This window comes from Schistocerca piceifrons, chromosome 2 (genome assembly GCF_021461385.2).
Source record: "Schistocerca piceifrons isolate TAMUIC-IGC-003096 chromosome 2, iqSchPice1.1, whole genome shotgun sequence".
Taxonomy (NCBI): domain Eukaryota; kingdom Metazoa; phylum Arthropoda; class Insecta; order Orthoptera; family Acrididae; genus Schistocerca; species Schistocerca piceifrons.
The window spans coordinates 608541865-608561210 of record NC_060139.1 but is presented as its reverse complement, the minus strand read 5'-3'; the positions used below and the strand labels follow the sequence as shown (position 1 = coordinate 608561210).

General features: G+C 42.8%; 1 protein-coding gene across 1 annotated transcript in view; it reads left to right on the top strand.

Annotated features, from left to right (window-relative positions):
* Positions 1–17398, top strand: part of LOC124775655 (luciferin 4-monooxygenase-like) — a 102950-nt gene extending 85552 nt beyond the window's left edge. Inside the window, exons 8-9 of the mRNA XM_047250483.1 lie at positions 2303–2468; positions 17277–17398. Coding sequence (XP_047106439.1) covers positions 2303–2468; positions 17277–17398 — 288 coding nt within the window. The remainder of the gene's footprint in view (positions 1–2302; positions 2469–17276) is intronic.
* The last annotated feature ends 1948 nt before the right edge of the window (positions 17399–19346 follow it).

Below are 19346 nucleotides of genomic sequence, written 5' to 3'. Positions count from 1 at the left end.
TGTTCCAACATTTCTACGGAATCCAAGCTGATCTTCCCCGAGGTCGGCTTCTACCAGTTTTTCCGTTCGTCTGTAATGAATTCGTGTTAGTATTTTGCATCCGTGGCTTATTAAACTGCTAGTTCTGTAATTTTCACCTCTGTCAACACCTGCTTTCTTTGGGATTGGAATTATTTTATTCTTCTTAAGTCTGAGGATATTTCGCCTGGTTCATACATCTTGCTCACCAGATGGTAGAGTTTTGTCAGGGCTGGCTCTTCCAAGGTTATCAGTAGTTCTAATGGAATGTTGTCTACTCCCGGAGCCTCGTTTCGACTTGGGTCTTTCAGTGCCCTGTCAAACTTTTCACGCAGTATCGTATCTCCCATTTCATCTTCATCTACATCCCTTTCCATTTCCATAATATTTTCCTCAACTACATCGCCCTTGTATAGACTCTCTATATACTCCTTCCACCTTTCTGCTTTCCCTTCTTTGCTAAGAACTGGGTTTCCATCTGAGCTCTTGATATTCATACAAGTGGTTCTCTTTTCTCTAAAGGTCTCTTTAATTATCCTGTAGGCAGTATCTATCTTGCCCCTAGTGAGATAAGCCTCTACATCCTTACATTTGACGTTAAAAGTACCCGCGTCTAAATAGAGCTTCCATTCGATACCTTAAGTGGATTTCTTACGATCGTCCTATGGTGATGTTCCGCTGTACAGAATGCATTGTCAGCAAACAATCTTATAATGCCACAGATCCTGTTCGAAAAACTATATAGAAACACGAGATGTGCTATTTCGCTTCCTTGGGGCATATCCATTGATACTTTTGTTTCTACATCTACGTGCTTACTCTGCTATTCACAATAAAGTGCTTGGCAGAGGGTTCAATGAACCACCTTCAGGCTGTCTCTCTACCGTTCCACTCTCAAACGGCACGTGGGAAAAACGAGCACCTGATTTATCTTATTTTATCATGATGATCATTTCTCCCTATGTAGGTGGGTGCCAACCGAATGTTTTCGCAATCGGAGGAGAAAACTGGTGCTTGAAATTTCATGAGGACATCCCGTGACAACGAAAAAAGCCTTTGTTTAAATGATTGCCACTCCAATTCACGCATCAGGTCTGTGACACTATTTCCCCTATTTCGCTATAATACAAAACTAGCTGCCCTTCTTTGTACTTTTCCGATGTCATCCTTCAGTCCCACCTGATGCGGAGCCGGCACCGCACAGCAATATTCCTGAATAGGGCGGACAAGCGTGGTATAAGCAGTCTGTTTAGTAGACCTGTTGCACCTTCTAAGTGTTGTGCCAATGAATCGCAGTCTTTGGTTTTCTCTACCCACAATATTATCTATGTGATCGTTATTTAGGTTATTTGTAATTGTAATCCCTAAGTATTTAGCTGAATTTACTGCCTTCAGATTTGTGTGACTTATCGCGTAATCGAAATTTAGCTGATTTCTTTTAGTACTTATGTGAACAACTTCACACTTTTCTTTATTCAGGGTCAGTTGCCACTTTTTGCACCATACAGATATCTTATCTAAATCATTTTGCAACTCGTTTTGATCATATGATGACTTTACAAGACGATTAATGACAGAATCATCTGCAAACAATTTAAGACGGCTACTCAGATTGTCTCCTATGTCGTTAATATAGATCAGGAACAATAGAGGGCCTATAACACTTACTTGGGGAACGTCGGATATTACTTCTGTTTTACTCGATGACTTTCCGTCTATTACTACCAACTGGACCTTTCTGACAGGAAATCACGAATCCAGTCGCACAACTGAGGCGATACTCCGTAGGCACGCAGTTTGGTTAGAAGACACTTGTGAGGAACGGTGTCGAAAGCCTTCTGGAATTATAAAAATATGGAATCAATTTGACATCCCCTGTCGATAGCACTTATTGCTTCATCCGTAAACGTTTACCGTCCAGTATAACCTACTGGGCTCTGTTGGTCAAATATTCCTCGGGACAATTACATGTTTGCGAAGATATTCCGTATGGTCGTCTACGACGTGGTGCAGTGTGGTAGGACTTTCAGAGATCTAGGAAACTATCTGTTCACGTGCAAGATGCCGTGTATGAATAAAACAGGCAGTGTTTGCCACTAGTGTCTTTCCTCTGAATCCGTGCTAATTCTGTTTCACTCCAGGCGTGTCATAAAGCTATCAAAAACACAACAACGAAACAGGTTGCACCTCGTTTCGCTTCCGATGGCGTTGGACCACGCAAGAGACACTCTCTAAGCAGAGACGCGAGGGCAGTTACTGAAGATATTTTGGTGCGTGTGAACAGGTGCTGTCGCCGCAGCTGGAGTCGCTGCTGATGTCACACCCCAGCGTGCAACTGGCCGCCGTGGTGGGGAAGCCGCACCCCACCGACCAGGAGCACCCCACCGCCTTCGTCGTGCTGCGGCCCGGAGCGTCCGCCACCGCTGAGGAGCTACAGGCGCTCGTAGACGGTGAGTCTGATTAGCGAAACTATTTCGAATACGATGTTCCACATGGACTACCTGCACCGAAACTGCATGCGGCATTCACAGCTGACGTGGACTGGTTTGCGGTTTATGATGCATGTCCATTAGCAAAGTGGTGTTGGTCAAAATAATGGAAAAGAAAATGATCAACATTCTTTCCAATCCATCCCTGATACGCCCTTGATACTATGTTCTTTTCTGCCTCTGTTTGGACTGATTGGATTGTTTCGGGGAAGACACCAAACAGCAAGGTCATCGGTCTCATCGGATTAGGGAAGGAAATCGGCCATGCCCTTTCAAAGGAACCAGCCCAGAATTTGTCTGAAGCGATTTAGGGAAATCACGGAAAACCTAAATCAGGATGGCCGGACGCGGGATTGAACCATCGTCCTTCCGAATGCGAGTCCAGTGTGCTACCACTGCGCCACCTCGCTCGGTCTGCCTCTGATGACAGCGTCTTCTACCCTTCCTTCAAATCTACATATCATAAATTTTTACAGGTAAATTACCCATTATTTATCTAGACATAACTGCAATGACGAACTAAATTACATCTATAGGCTGTTTAGCTAAGCTGAAGCGTTGAAAGTTTCGAAATTCTCTTTTCACTCGAATGAATTATGAAAATGCCCTCAGTAAACGACGTACCGTATCTTAGGATTAAAATATAGAGAGAGGAAGGCTATTTACAACTTGTGCAGATATGAAATGGCAGTTATAAGAGTCGAGGGACGTGAAAGGGAAGCAGTGGTTCGGAAGGGAGCAAGACAGCGTTACAGCCCATCCTCGACGTTATTAAATCTGTACATGAGCAAGCAATAAAGGAAGCAAAAGAAAACTTTGCGAGGGAATTAAAGTTCACGGAGATGAAATAAAAACTATGATGTTTACTGACGACGTTGTAATTCTGTCAGAGACAGCAAAGGACTTGGAAGAGCAGTTGAACGGAATGGGCAGTGTCTTGAAAGAAGGATATAAGAAGAAAAACAATAAAGGCAAAACAAGTGTAATGGAAAGTAATGTAATGAAATGAGACGATGCTTTGGGAATTAGATTAGGAACAGATACTCTGAAAGTAGTAAAAGAACTGATGGTGGCTGAAGTAGAGTGGATATAAAAATAGTCTGGCAATGGGAAGCAAGACGTTACTGAAGAAGAGAAATTGTTAACATAGAAGTGTTAGAAACTCCCTTCTGAACGTATTTTTGTGAACTGTAGCCCTCTACGGAAGTGAAATTTGGCGATGAACGCTTCAGACAAGAAGCTTTTGGAATGTGATAGTGCAGAGACAAACTGAAGATTAGGTGGGATGATCGTGAAACTAATGACATGATATTTAATGCAAATTTTTGGCCTAAATTGTGTGTTGATAGGAGACATTATGAGACATCAAGAAATCGTGAATTTTAGTATTGGAGCTAATTGGGGTGTGGCGGGGGGGGGGGGGGGGGGATGCAGAGTGTGACGAAGCGACGAGTACAGTAAGCAGGTTCAAATGGACCTGGGTTGCAGTAGTGATTCCGAAATTATTAGTCTTGCACAGGATAAGGTTTCGTGGACAATTGGCTCAACCCAGTCTCCGGACTGAGCAATAGCAGTCTCTTCTCATAGATCAATTATTTAGAGAATACGGTTTCAGCTTTGCTTTTTGAATGAACTACAGTATTTTCTGCTGCTAGTATCGTAGTTGTAAATGAGACGAAGTAACGGCGTTTCCGAGAAATTACAGTATTTATAACATAGGAGAAGTTTTGAAAATTAAATCAATTGTTCTGACACGGAGAAGTTGGTGTTGTTTTACGGAACAGTCGCGTCTGATTGAAGAGGCACTCCAGCCTGACGCAGCTAAAAGAGTCTACTTATTAAAGCGGGAGGGTGGACAAAAGTTAAATTATATAATGATACCAATCACAAATGGTTACATGTGGCTGAACTGACCCACCAAATGGAACGCAAAGGACATGGCATCTAAGTGTCATTCACCTATTAACTACGATAACACAACGCTCCTGTTTCTGACACATCCTTGAAAGAAACGCACACGTCAAAAATTGAACGGATTTATAAAACAGGAAACTGACATATAAATGTTATTGAATAATAACTGGTGTCATTAGTTTATTGTAAAGATACACTATTACACTGCAAAATTCGATCAACAACACAACAAAACGAACTCACAAAATAATATCGCCATTAACATACCTTAAAATTCCATTCATGTCATACTTTTCTAATGCCACTGCTACTGTAATATACGTTTTCAGTCGTTGGTGCAAGCACTTCTTAAGTTCGATGTTTCAAAATCTCTTGGTTAGTCGGAACTTGTGCACAGACTTCATCTGTGAGTTTATCTCAGAAAAACCTCCAGTGGCGTCTAATCAGGCGAAACTGGCAAGCTAACTGATAACGGCTTTATGATCTGTCCAGCGGCCTGGTAAGAGCTGGATGATGGCTTTCGTAGTCGCGAGCGACTAGTGTTCCGGGCACCCATCGTGCTGGCATCACGTACGTATACATTTTTCAAGTGGTACTTCTACTAGGAGAACCAGTACCACTTCGGTAAGAAATTGTGCGCATCTTTTACACGTTAATGCTTCTTCATTGAAGTAAGGGCCATTGCTTGATTCCAATAATCCCATACGAAACACTCTCCATGGTTCTGGTGTTCAAGCAGTCAGCTTGAACGTTAGAAGCAGTGGAGAGTGAACTTAGGGATTCTCCGTTGTCTAACAATGCGTATTTTTTACATTCAAGTTCCCATGGTTTGTAAGGGGAGCTTCATCGGTGAAGATAATTCTTTGAAGTAAGAACTCAGTGTCTTGCTGGCGCTTCAGAACCAAGCGACAGAATTTCGTGTGTCTTTTATAACGCGCTGGTTAACCAGCTGATGAATACACGTGGAATCTGTTTGCGCGTAAAATGCGAACAAGCTGGTCTGACTTATTCCTGAGGCACTCGCAGTTTCTCTGGACCTAACTTGTGGATTACGAATAACAACTACCACAGTGTCAATTTCCTTCAGTCAAGTTGTTGCAGTGTTGATGCTTAAAATTAATAAAATTTCTCGGGCTATTATGTGGTGGTCGAATGGATTTCACATTTAAATCCAAAGTTTCATCTCCATCTGCGGATGACATTTTCAAGGGAGACCACAGCTTCTTTGACTGCCCGATTCACACACTAGCTCGCTACTGACAGCAGTGAGCACGGTATTAATCGGACACTCAAAGAAGCTGCCGCACTCGTTGAAAATGTTATCCGCATATGGAGACGAAACTTTTGATTTAAATGTAAGATCCATTCGACCACGGCCTAATAGCCCGCAACATTTTCTTAATGGTGAACCTTCCGGCTGTGAAACTACTAGGAGGATTGCTCCGTACTATTTGCATAATGCTCCAGTGTCATTACAATAGCTGTTTTTTGTACATTCACTGAATTATCATTCTTGTTGGATGCCGTCTGTCGGGACACCTTTTCAAGTATTCTCTTGGTGTTCCTTGTGCGTTCCCCGTAAAGAAGTAGCACATCTAGTTAGTCTTATTTTCTAAAAGACGTTATTTTTGAAAACTAACCAGCTCTCGACACTTGTAAGTGACAAAGACATTTACTCTCTTCAGCTTTAAACCGGTATCGCGGCGCTGCAACACTGATTTCACGTAAACTCCGCTTCGGAAGCCCCGAAGGTACCGACGGCGCTGCATCATCGGCCGACAATCATCACTGGATGCGGATGTGGAGGGGCATACTGGTCAGCATATCGCTCTCCCGGCCATTGTCAGATTTCGGAGCCACTACTCCTCAATCAAGTAGCTCCTCTATTGTCCTTCCAAGAGCTGAGTGTACCCCGCTCAACAATGGTTGGCAGACCCAGACGGTCATCCATTCTAGTGCCTGCCCCTCCCGACAGCTCTTAAGTTCCGTGATCTGATGTGAACCGGTGTTACCTCGGTGGTAAGAACGTTGGCTTATCCGAGTAACGTAGTTCCTTATTTGAGTTTGAAATCACAAACTGCCGCATAAGACAACAATCGCTTGAAAACAGATAAGCTTTAGATTTTAGATACTGTAATTATTTCAAAACTAGTAATTGGATATAACAAAAGAAAACTCTGTCGACATCCTCGTTATCGATTACGGTAGTACAGAGATTGCAGAGATGGCATACCTGATGACTCATGGTACTGACGAAACTGGTGGCAGATGCTGACGGCAGAGGTGATGATGATAAATATGAAAAGGAATGACTTGTGGCAACATTTATTGTGGTAAGGTACCACTTTTACATCTTAATCCCCTTTCGTACGCACTTCGTAATTAACTGCAGGTTGCATAGATAAGTGATATTTGTCCAACGCACTCCCCAGGACTTTAGTAGCGGTTACTTGGTGAGTGATTTATAACCTTTCGATAGATAAAGGATCCTTTTTATCAGAGACAGAAGTGCTGGGGCTGAGAGAGCAGTGACGGAGGAAACGGCTGTACGAACGTCAGGATAAAGCATCGCTTCCTTTCTCTAGGCGTCGATTGAGAGTGGTGCTGTAGACTGGACTGGAGTTGGGGGCGGGGAGGGGGGGAGACTGCTAGTAAAGTGTCTCTGGATGAATTAGACTTTTATTCATGTTAGGTTCAGAAGCGGAGGCCTCTGGCCTGTTCAAATGGTTCAGATGGCTCTGAGCACTATGGGACTGAACTTCTGAGGTCATCAGTCCCCTAAAACTTAGAACTACTTAAACCTAACTAAGCTAAGGACATCACACACATCCATGCCCGAGGCAGGATTCGAACCTGCGACCGTAGCGGTCGCGCAGCTCCAGACTGTAGCGCCTAGAATCGCTCGGCCACCCCAGCCGGCTCTGGCCTGTGTATGACATAGTGATACGTAGAAGCTCAGCGATCCGTCGTCAGAAGGACCATCTGGGCGACGGCGTGCATAGGCAGCGTCACCCGATGAAGTCGGCAGGACTGCAATTGCTGGCAGGAAGAGCACGCCGTGGCCGTTCAATGAGAGCCACATCCAGGCTGCTGGCCCGCTTCGGTGCTCAAACCGTGGCCCCTAGCATGATCGGTGCTGCAGGACGGTGCCTAGCCTAGGCGGTGGTCAGTGGCAAAATGGTCCACAAGGACCACAGTACGGCGGCAGGGTAGTCAGGCAAATATTAGTCCGTGTTTGAGCATGCGTCCCTCCAGCAAGGTGGACGAACTCAATAGGTGATTTGGCGGAGTGAAGACTCTAGCTAGTCCACGTATAATCTTCTGCTCAGACTAATGAGAAAAGGGCGAGGGAATTGACACGTCCGCGCCATATCTTTTCTAGAAATCATCTCCGTGTCTGTAATAGGACGTACGTGGCATTATCTGTCCTTGGTACTAACCGGTTATTTACTCGAACGCCAGCCTGAAGACTGCCCAATATTGTCTGCCCTTATGCTTGTTGACGCTCGATCAGGGCAAAACCTTATCACTTTCCAAAAGACATCCGAAGACGTATGACGCTATGCTTAGCGGACAGTTTCCAGCTGCTTTATAAAGGTTGTCGAAAATGTCTTATTAGCAATTATTATTACGTTGAAGGGGAGTAGATGTACTTTGTTTCTTCCAGTTAATTTCGTTTCTCACACCATGAAGCGAAACGAACTTTTCAAACGCACATCACGTTTCACAACGCCGTTAAGAACTGATAGTGAGAAAATTAATAAGCAATTTAATGTGTGATGGATCTCTGAAACAAAAACTTATCTAGGTGAACAAAAATTGGACGAACTGTTGTTTTTCGCAGAACATAGACTCAGAGAAGACACATTTCTTGTGTAGGGGAGAGTGTTGTATCCACAAGGTAGTGTACCTAGGAACACATGATCATTCCTGGTAGATGTTTCAATGTAGAGACCGATTTTAGGATCACATCAGGGAATGCGCAACAGAGACCGCCATAAGCAGTTTACGGCATCTTGTATTGTTTATGTTGTGAGACATGAGATTCTGTTGTGTGTAGCACCTACAACTTCAGGAAAATTTGATGATTTATTCGCGATAAATTGAGCAAGTCAATAACGCGTTCGTCCAACCCTAGTCCTTATGGAAACAGTTATTCGACATGGCGCTGATTAAAGTTATTGGATGTCCTCCTGTCGGATATCGTGTCACACCCTGTCCTGTTTGTGCTTTAGATCGTCAAAATCCCTAGCAGGTTCGTGAACCCTGAGCTTAATGCTCCAAACGTTTTAAATTGGGTTGAGATCCGCCGACCATTCTGCCCAAGGAGGTGTTTGGCAAGCACGAATATAAATAGGAGAAACTTTCACCGTGTGCAGGCGCGCATTATCTTGCTGAAATTCACGCCCAGGATAGCTTGCCAAGAAGGGCAACAGTACGGGGCGTAGGTTGTTGTCGATGTACCACTATGCAGTAAGGGTGCCGCGGATGACAACTGAACACATCCTGCTATGAAACGCAACGGCACCCCAGACCATCATACTAGTTGTCGGGCCATATGGCGAACGACAGTCTGGTTGGTATCCCTCCACTATCCGAGGCGTCTCCAGACACGTCTTCGCTGGTCACTGGGGCTCAATCGAAGTTGGACTCATCGAAGACAACTCTACTCAATTCAACGAAATTACACGCCGAATGTATGCTACAATGCTGCAGACGGGCTTGTTGGGGTACAGAGGTCCATCGTAGCCGGCACAAGAGGAGCCGTGAGCTCCGCCTCCTGTCTCTGTGCGGCCTATTAATGGTCCTCGCGTACGCTGAAGCACCAGTTGCTGTCTCAATCGATGACAGTGATGACTCTGGGGCTCTGAGTGCCACTCTGATTGCTCAGTTCTCTTATTTTGTCGTCTCTCTAGGTCGACCGCTTCCTTCTCGACGCTGTGTTCGGCTATGGTTCACCCATTCCTGCCAACATCGTCGAATAGTAGCATCGCTCCTGTTCAAATGTCGAGCGATTCACCGATTACTCCAACCGTCTTTTTCGAGACCAACTACACGTCCTCTCTCAAATGCTGACCTCTGCATATACTTTCACGAGGCTGTCTGCCAGGCAAAGTTACAGACCAGCTGAGTACACAGAATGAATTTCGCAAAGACGTTATGTATCTGTATCGACATGTCCCCTGTTTACAATTCTGGCCAGGTGTGAGGTAAAATTGCTCTGCAGCGTGACATATCGATCCATCGACCGACAAAGTTTATTATTTTACATTTGTAGTCGACATCTATAAGAATATTAGTTTGCATCTAATTTGCACAAATCCTTCGTGATGAGAAGTTCTTTTTTTTTATCTTAGACTGTATATTAAAGATACTTGGATGATACTATTAAGTCTTCTGTTTAGAAATTTTATGGTGATTAAAATTCTACACATTTTTCAAACTAAATGCAGGGTGTACATGAAGTCAGTGAACACATCCAATTATTTATTGCACAAGATACAAACATCTTACAGATATCATACATATGTCATTTTGAAGAGAATTCCTGACAGTTTCTTTTTTTTTCACGTATACCACCACAGCGTAATTTGGTAATTTGCTAGTCGCAAACATGACGAGTTCAGATGCGGAGCGAGCTTTCTGTGTCTTGGAGTTCGACAAAACAAGTGTGCTACAGCTGTTCAACGGATGTTTGGAACAATGCACGGTAAGAAACCACCAACAAGGAAGGCCATTTACCACTGGCACGATAAATTCGTTACGACGGGTTGCTTGTGCCCGGCAAAGAGAAGCGAACGTCCCGGTGTGAGTGAAGTGAATGTGCTGGCGCTCGCTATCGGCAAATTACCAAACTACACTGTGGCAGTATACATGAAAAAAACTTTCATGGTTTCTCTTCAAAATGCAATATGTGTGACTTCTGTACAATGTTTAGTTCTTGCGCAATAAATAATTGGAAGTGTTCCCAGACTTTATGTACTCTCTGTATGTTGTTGTTGTTGTGGTCTTCAGTCCTGCGACTGGTTTGACGCAGCTCTCCATGCTACTCTATCCTCTGCAAGCTTCTTCATCTCCCAGTTCTTACTGCAACCTACATCCTTCTGTATCTGCTTAGTGTATTCATTTCTTGGTCTCCCTCTATGATTTTTACCCTCCACGCTGCCATCCAATGCTAAATTTGTGATCCCTTGATGCCTCAGAACATGTCCTACGAACCGGTCCCTTCTTCTTGTCAAGTTGTGCCACAAACTCCTCTTCTCCCCAATTCTATTCAATACCTCCTCATTAGTTATGTGATCTACCCATCTAATCTTCAGCATTCTTCTGTAGCACCACATTTCGAAAGCTTCTATTCTCCTCTTGTCCAAATTATTTATCGTCCGTGTTTCACTTCCGTACATGGCTACACTCCATACAAATACTTTCAGAAACGACTTCCTGACTCTTAAATCTATACTCAATGTTAACAAATTTCTCTTCTTCAGAAACGCTTTCCTTGCCATTGCCAGTCTACATTTTATATCCTCTCTACTTCGACCATCATCAGTTATTTTACTCCTTAAATAGCAAAACACCTTAACTACTTTAAGTGTCTCATTTCCTAATCTAATTCCCTCAGCATCACCCGATTTAAATCGACTGCATTCCATTATCCTCGTTTTGCTTTTGTTGATGTTCATCTAATATCCCCCTTTCAAGACACTGTCCATTCCGTTCAGCTGCTCTTCCAAGTCCTTTGTTGTTTCTGACAGAATTACAATGTCATCGGCGAACCTCAAAGTTTTTATTTCTTCTCCATGGACTTTAATACCTACACTGAAGTTTTCTTTTGTTTCCTTTACTGCTTGCTCAATATACAGATTAAATAACATCGGGGCTACAACCCCGTCTCACTCCCTTCCCAACCACTGCTTCCCTTTCATGCCCCTCGACTCTTATAACTGCCATCTGGTTTCTGTACAAATTGTAAATAGCCTTTCGCTCCCGATATTTTACCCCTGCCACCTTTAGAATTTGAAACAGAGTTTTCCAGTCAACATTGTCAAAAGCTTTCTCTAAGTCTACAATTGCTAGAAATGTAGGTTTGCCTTTCCTTAGTCTATTTTCTAAGATAAGTCGTAGGGTCAGTATTGCCTCACGTGTTCCAACATTTCTGCGGAATCCAGACTGATCTTCGCCGAGGTCGGCTTCTACCAGTTTTTCCATTCGTCTGTAAAGAATTCGCGTTAGTATTTTGCAGCCGTGACTTATTAAACTGATAGTTCGGTAGTTTTCACATCTGTCAACACCTGCTTTCTTTAGGATTGGAATTATTATACTCTTGAATTATTATATTCTTGAAGTCTGAGGGTATTTCGCATGTCTCATACATCTTGCTCACCAGATGGTACAGTTTTGTCAGGACTGGCTCTCCCAAGGCCGTCAGTAGTTCCAATGGAATGTTGTCTACTCCCGGTGTCTTGTTTCGACTCAGGTCTTTCAGTGCTCTGTCAAACTCTTCACGCAGTATCGTATCTCCCATTTCATCTTCATCTACATCCTTTTCCATTTCCATAGTATTTTCCTCAAGTATATCGCCCTTGTATAGACGCTCTATATACTCCTTCCACCTTTCAGCTTTCCCTTCTTTGCTTAGAACTGGTTTTCCATCTGAGCTCTTGATATTCATACAAGTGGCTCTCTTTTCTCCGAGGGTCTCTTTAATTTTCCTGCAGGCAGTATCTATCTTACCCCTAGTGAGATAAGCCTCTACATCCTTACATTTTTCCTCTAGCCATCCCTGCTTAGCAGTTTTGCACTTCCTGTCGATCTCATTTTTGAGACGTTTGTATTCCTTTTTGCCTGCTTCATTTACTGCATTTTTATATTTTCTCCTTTCATCAATTAAATTCAATATTTCTTCTGTTACCCAAGGACTTCTAATAGCCCTCGTCTTTTTACCTACTTGATCCTCTGCTGCCTTCACTACTTCATCCCTCAGATCTACCCATTCTTCTTCTACTGTATTTCTTTCCCCCATTCCTGTCAATTGTTCCCTTACGCTCTCCCTGAAACCCTGTGCAACCTCTGGTTCTTTCAGTTTATCCAGGTCCCATCTCCTTAAATTCCCACCTTTTTGTAGTTTCTTCAGTTTTAATCTACAGTTCATAACCAATAGATTGTGGTCAGAGTCCACATCTGCCCCTGGAAATGTTTTACAATTTAAAATCTGGTTCCTAAACCTCTCTCTTACCATTATTTAATCTATCTGATACCTTCTAGTATCTCCAGGATTCTTCCATGGATACAACCTTCTTTTATGATTCTTGAACCAAGTGTTAGCTATGATTAAGTTATGCTCTGTGCAAAATTCTACCAGACGGCTTCCTCTTTCATTTATCTCCCCCCAATCCATATTTACCCACTATGTTTCCTTGTCTCCCTTTTCCTACTCTCGAATTCCAGTCACCCATGACTGTTAAATTTTCGTCTCCGTTCACTACCTGAATAATTTCTTTTATCTCATCATACATTTCATCAATTTCTTCATCTGCAGAGGTAGTTGGCATATAAACTTGTACTACTGTATTAGGCATGGGCTTCGTGTCTATCTTGGCTACCATAATGCGTTCACTATGCTGTTGGCAGTAGCTTAGCCGCACTCCTATTTTTTTATTCATTATTAAACCTACTTCTTCATTACCCCTATTTGATTTTGTATTTATAACCCTGTATTCGCCTGACCAGAAGTCTTGTTCCTCCTGCCACCGAACTTCACTAATTCCCACTATATCTAACTTCAACCTATCCATTTCCTTTTTTAAATTTTCTAACCTACCTGCCCGGTTAAGGGATCTGACATTCCACGCTCCGATCCGTAGAACGCCAGTTTTCTTTCTCCCGATAACTGGGTAGTCCCCGCCCTGAGATCCGAATGGGGGACTATTTTACCTCTGTATACAATCTGTGAATGGTTAAGCCACATTTTGTTGGTCGTGTACTATCTTGTACCTTGAAAAGGGAGCAGTCTTCTACTGTAGAGGAGGATGTATTTGCAAATGTAATGAGTTTATTTAACTCCTGAACAGTTTTACCTGCACTGAAAATAGAATTTTCTCTTAGTTTTGAATAGCTGCTATTTAATGTATTTAACTTGAAATTGGTTTTTGATAATATTTCTACTTAAAATGATTGAATGTACTGATTATTAGTGAGTTGTAGAGTAATGTTGTAACAGAGAGATGGGCTGAACAAAAGAATGTAATCATGAGAAATGGATGCTTGCACATAAATGCAGATGATATCCAAGCCTGCAAACTAAGCGGTTTTATTTGAGCAATGTCCTCAACATTGCCGTGTTCTGTGTGGTTGTGAGTGCATTGTGTCATGTATCCTAAAATTCCACCTTTTACAGTTTGGCTTAACCAAAATCAAGCACGTAAAAAGGACCGAGCCAGGGTTTTAACTGCACATTATTCACCATTTGACAAACTTCATTACGATTAAAAAACACTGTATGTGTACTAAAAGAAACAATTTCTGAGATCAACAAGATTAACGTTAAAGATCAGTTAAAAAGGGCACAACAGTTTGGATTCCAACAACAGTTTTAAAGTGAAACCGGGCCCTTTATCAAATTGTAAATCTTTATAAACACGTCCATAGACTGGAAATCTTTAGTGTCGGATCAGCCTTACAATACAATGAATGAAGAAATAAATTTAATGTTTTGTGCTACGGCCTTTTCTTTTCGCCCTTTTTTCTTTTTGTAAAGTATTAAGTGTGGTGTCACCGCCAGACACCACACTTGCTAGGTGGCAGCCTTTAAATCGGCCGCGGTCCGTTAGTATACGTCGGACCCGCGTGTTGCCACTATCAGTGATTGCAGACCGAGCGCCGCCACACGGCAGGACTAGAGAGACTTCCTAGCACTCGCCCCAGTTGTACAACCGACTTTGCTAGCGATGGTACACTGACAAAATACGCTCCAGTTGCCGAGACGATAGTTAGCATAGCCTTCAGCTACGTCATTTGCTACGACCTAGCAAGGCGCCATTATCAGTTGCTATTGATCTTGTAATTCATGTACCGTCAGACCGACGTTCACCATTAATGGATTAAAGTTAAGTATTCCACCAGCCACGTCCGTTTTTCTAAAGTCTAATTTCCCTGTCCTGTTCCAGACCTCACGCCAGCCTGCGTGAGCTAAAACGCGTGCCTTTCGGCTTCCTGTAGTATTCCTGGGTTGGCTCTCCTGCCAATCCACAACATTAAGGAACTCTACCTCGCACAAGACCGGTCACAGTTCACAACGTGCAGCCAGAATGTTCAGCAGAGATAAATCCATTAAACACGAGGTCTAAGCTACGTAATGCAGATTGTATCCTTTTTCTCTCACAGGATTTGACTGCTAACATCAAACACAGTAAACAGAGCCCAACAGGGCGATGATCTTAAAAAATAAGGAATAACCAAAACAATGTGTTTGCCTCTAGGCAGCGCATCTACGAAATACAGTCAACCGTGACCAAACCAAATGGGACGAACCGAACGCCAGAGCCGTTGTAGCTCCCGACACTACAAGAAAGGGGAGGGGGGAAAGAGGGCTGTCGCATTAAATAGACTACTTAACCGAAAGAATGAGGAGATTGCATCATTAGTTGCTTCCTATAGTAATAGAAAAAACTTTGCCAAATTTCAAAACACACTACACTGTTAAAACAAGGGGACAAACCTGGCATAGAATAACTGGCCGCTTAGGCACATTAGAACGAGAAAAGCAGCAGTTCCAAGAAAGAGTTAACAGATTAGAATTACATAACCTAGAGAGCAGCGACATTGTCAGCGAAGAAGGTGCGTGCCACGTGGCTACGAAGGAACTACGGTTCAAGAGTTACACAAGCCGGCATACAACACTCTCCGTGACGCTGGAACAGACTAAGGCGCGACTATGTCTGGACCACCATTACACGCTCATCGCTGCCACAGTTGCAGCACTCAGAGAAAATGGTAAAACTGAGTCAACTTTATAGCACAGACGCACTGCGGGTATCACAAAATATGGTGAAATAGAAAAATAATTCCAAAAGAACCGTCATGCATGACCTAAGACACCTAAACAGCCAGAAGTTTGCAACTCAACTTGGCTCCACCCCGACTTACAAAGGCACTGGGAACGATACAGGAGGGGCAGGGAGACTCTTACCCGGTTGTAACACTGACACACGCTGGTAAAACTTCGATCGACCCTTTCAGACAAGTAGTGGGTTTGTTGGAGCTAAAATTCACACTATGCGAACAACCAACAAGTGGCTTTATTCTGCAGCCACGAATCAGCTACCATGCTCAACGAGATTATCACACGGCAAATGAATCAGTTCCTGAAAACCTGAGTGATATCTTCACTAAGAAAGCCATTGTACACACGTAAAATACCCAACGTCCAAAGACAGTATGCCTCACCACAGTTTAGAGCCACGTGACCCCCTTGACACTGAAAGAGGACGACGTCGCCGCCCACGCACCAACGGTGCCAGGTCACTGCTCCCCGTGGCAACGCCTCGCTTTCCCGATCGCGCCACTACCACCACGCCCACTAGATGAACAGCGCACACAGTACTGCGGCTGCCAACTCTTGCAGATACATTTGTAAAAGGAAAGGGAGCCGACACGTCTCAAATTCGAACTTGAGCAAATTGTTGGTGTTCGTAAGGTGGGTGCTTCTGTAACATAGGTAGCCGAAGTGTTCGTGTTTCACAAGGCACTGTGTGGAAGATTTATACCACATACAGGGAAATCGGAATACATCATCCGCTAAGTGACAGTGCGGATGTAAGTTTGTGTTGAGTGATCGTGATACACGGTCATTGAAGAGGATTGTGACGACAGCTGCAAAAGTCACTGTAGAACTGCATATCGCATTAAAACATTACTAAGGGAGCTCCATAAGCTGGGAATTGCACGGCGAGCTGAATTTATAAAACTACTCATCAGCGATGCAAATGTCCGTCAACACTCGTGGCCGAATTTACGTGCCAGGAGTGGAACTTGGCTGGGGTTCAGCGATAATTTGGGCAGCCATATCGTTCCATTGCATGGACCCCATGGTTACCGTGCAACGTCGTATGTGGCCATTTGGTCCATCCCACTGCACAGTGCTCGTTCCCCGCCGGTGATACTGTGTTCCAAGACGCAGCTCACATCGTACATGACTGGTTTTGGAGGCACCAGGATGTATTGCTGCACCTCCCATGGTCACCACAGCCACCAGATCTCAATATTATTTAGCCTTTGTCGTCTACTTGGAGAGACGGGTGCTTGATCGCTATCCGTTTCCATCGCTGATACCTAAACTTGCCACTATTATGAAGAAAGAATGTTTAAAGATTCTCTTGAAAATCATACAGAATTGTATTTATGCATTCCCAGACGACTGGAAGTTGTTTAAAATGCCCACGTGTTTCCTACTATGTATCCGTCATGTTAACGTGTTTTTAGTATTTCCTTACTTTTGTTTGCTCCTGTACATTATTCCACCAGTGTTAAAACATTTCCTCGATCACAACCATTTTAAATTCGATATAATACTTGTTCCTAAATACATGGCCATATTGTACTTTGGGACATTTTTTCACTTTTGAAAATCAAAATTACTTTTCCAGAGTATTTTTTGAATTTTTAGAAGAAAAATTGCAGCGTAAAAAAAGTGAAGGCTATCATTTAAAAATGAAATAAGAAAATATATTTAACTTCTATTACAGGTTTGGCTAGAAGCGGAATTCTGAAAAGTATTGCGAGGTGCAGCACTAACGTCTGGACTTATAAAATTAGGCAGTGCAGCTCACGCACCTTTGATTTTCTTTGTTCTTGCAGGAAAGGTGGCCGATCACAAGAAGCTGCGAGGCGGCGTGAGGATCGTGGGGGAGCTGCCGCACACGGCCAGCGGCAAAGTCGCCAAGAGGGTCCTCAGGAGGTGGGCGGCGGGCGGCCAGTAGCGCCAAGCAGCGCAGTGGACGTTCCTGGTCCCCAGCGTCCACTGCCATCACGAGCCATCAACTGCCTCATAAATCTATGTAAACAATAATCAGTTGCCACGTGTATGAAAGACTTTCGCCTGAGAGCGGCTAGACCGATTTGACTTTTTTTGTGTCTGTCCGCTATTGTCTCGACAAGGATTGAAAGAAAATTTTTGGAAAATCCAGTTGAAAAGTCGGAAATTAATACCAACTGTCACATATGTGAAGTATCATCAATTAAGAATGGCTTGACAGATTTGGTTGATTTTTGTCTTTGTTGTGTTCGTAATTGTAAGGAAAAGTTTGTATGAAAGAAAATTTTTGAAAAATTCGTCAGAAAAGGCGGATATTAAAATTAATTGTGAAACTTCAGAACGACTCGGCCGATATGGTTGATTTTTTTGTTCTGTCCGTCATTGTGGATAGTTATGCTATCTTTGACTTGAAAAAGAAAATAAAAAATAATTTTGCTTTCAGTGTGACATGTTACATGTTTCCACAACAAAAGAAACCTGTTAGTTCTACACATAATATATTCACCAATTTACTACAAATTTTTATACGACACCCTAACGAACGAACGACATAGGCTATATATTTTTGTAATATATAAAAGCCTACGACCGTTCGAACCTTCGTTGTCGTATATATATATATATATATATATATATATATATATATATATATATATACCATGCTCAACTAGATTATCGCACGTAAAATAAATCAGTTCCTGAAAAAAAAGTCCAAATGTGTGTGAAATCTTATGGGACTTACCTGCTAAGGTCATCAGTCCCTTAGTTTACACACCATGGCGTCTAAGTACTTGTCCAAAGAAAGAAAAAGTGAAGAAGCAAAATCATTCAGTCCTGAATGGGAATTGGTTTACTGTTCAAATAGTTTGAAAGGACATGCAAAGTACTTACTACGGCATCGCACTACTATGAGCTGGAAAACACTCAATGGAGCATCTACACAATACAAGCCCAAAGACGGTACGATGCACTTGTCTTCTGATGAAAGAGAGTGAACGCTAGTTGAACTTAAGGCGACAATTCGGGAAGAAACTGAGTTAAGAGTAAGTAGAGCACTGACAAAATCTATGATCGAGATAACCTATTACATAATTTCATCAAGTCTTTTAAAGTAAGGGAAGAATCATTCGGTAACAGATATAAGTCACGCCGTTAAAAAGAATTAATTTCATGGAAAAATCAGCATCAAGTTCACGACATGGAACATTTCCTGGAATTCAGTGCAGTCATTTGTGGACCAGACATGAATTGTTTCAATAATTCAAACAATTCATCTTCAGTTCTGTCTGACAGGAATGGGGGAAAGAAATACAGTAGAAGAAGAATGGGCAGCTCTGAGGGATGAAGTAGTGAAGGCAGCAGAGGATCAAGTAGATAAAAGGACGAGGGCTAGTAGAAATACCAGGGTGACAGAAGAAGTATTGAATTTAATTGATGAAAGAAGAAAATATAAAAATGCAGTAAATGAAGCAGGCAAAAATGAATACAAACGTCTCAAAAATGAGATAGACAGGAAGTGCAAAATGGCTAAGCAGGGATGGCTAGAGGACAAATATAAGGATGTAGAGGCTTATCTCACTAGGGGAAAGATAGATACTGCCTACAGGAAAATTAAAGAGACCTTTGGAGAAAAGAGAGCCACTTGTATGGATATCAAGAGCTCAAAGCAAAACCCAGTTCTGAGCAAAAAAGGAAAAGCAGAAAGGTGGAAGGAGTATATTGAGGGTCTATACAAGGGCGATGTACTTGAGGACAATATTATGGAAATGGAAGAGGATGTAGCTGAAGATGAAACGGGAGATATGATACTGCGTGAAGAGTTTGAAAGAGCACTGAAAGACCTGAGTCGAAACAAGGCCCCGGGAGTAGACAACACTCCATTAGAACTACTG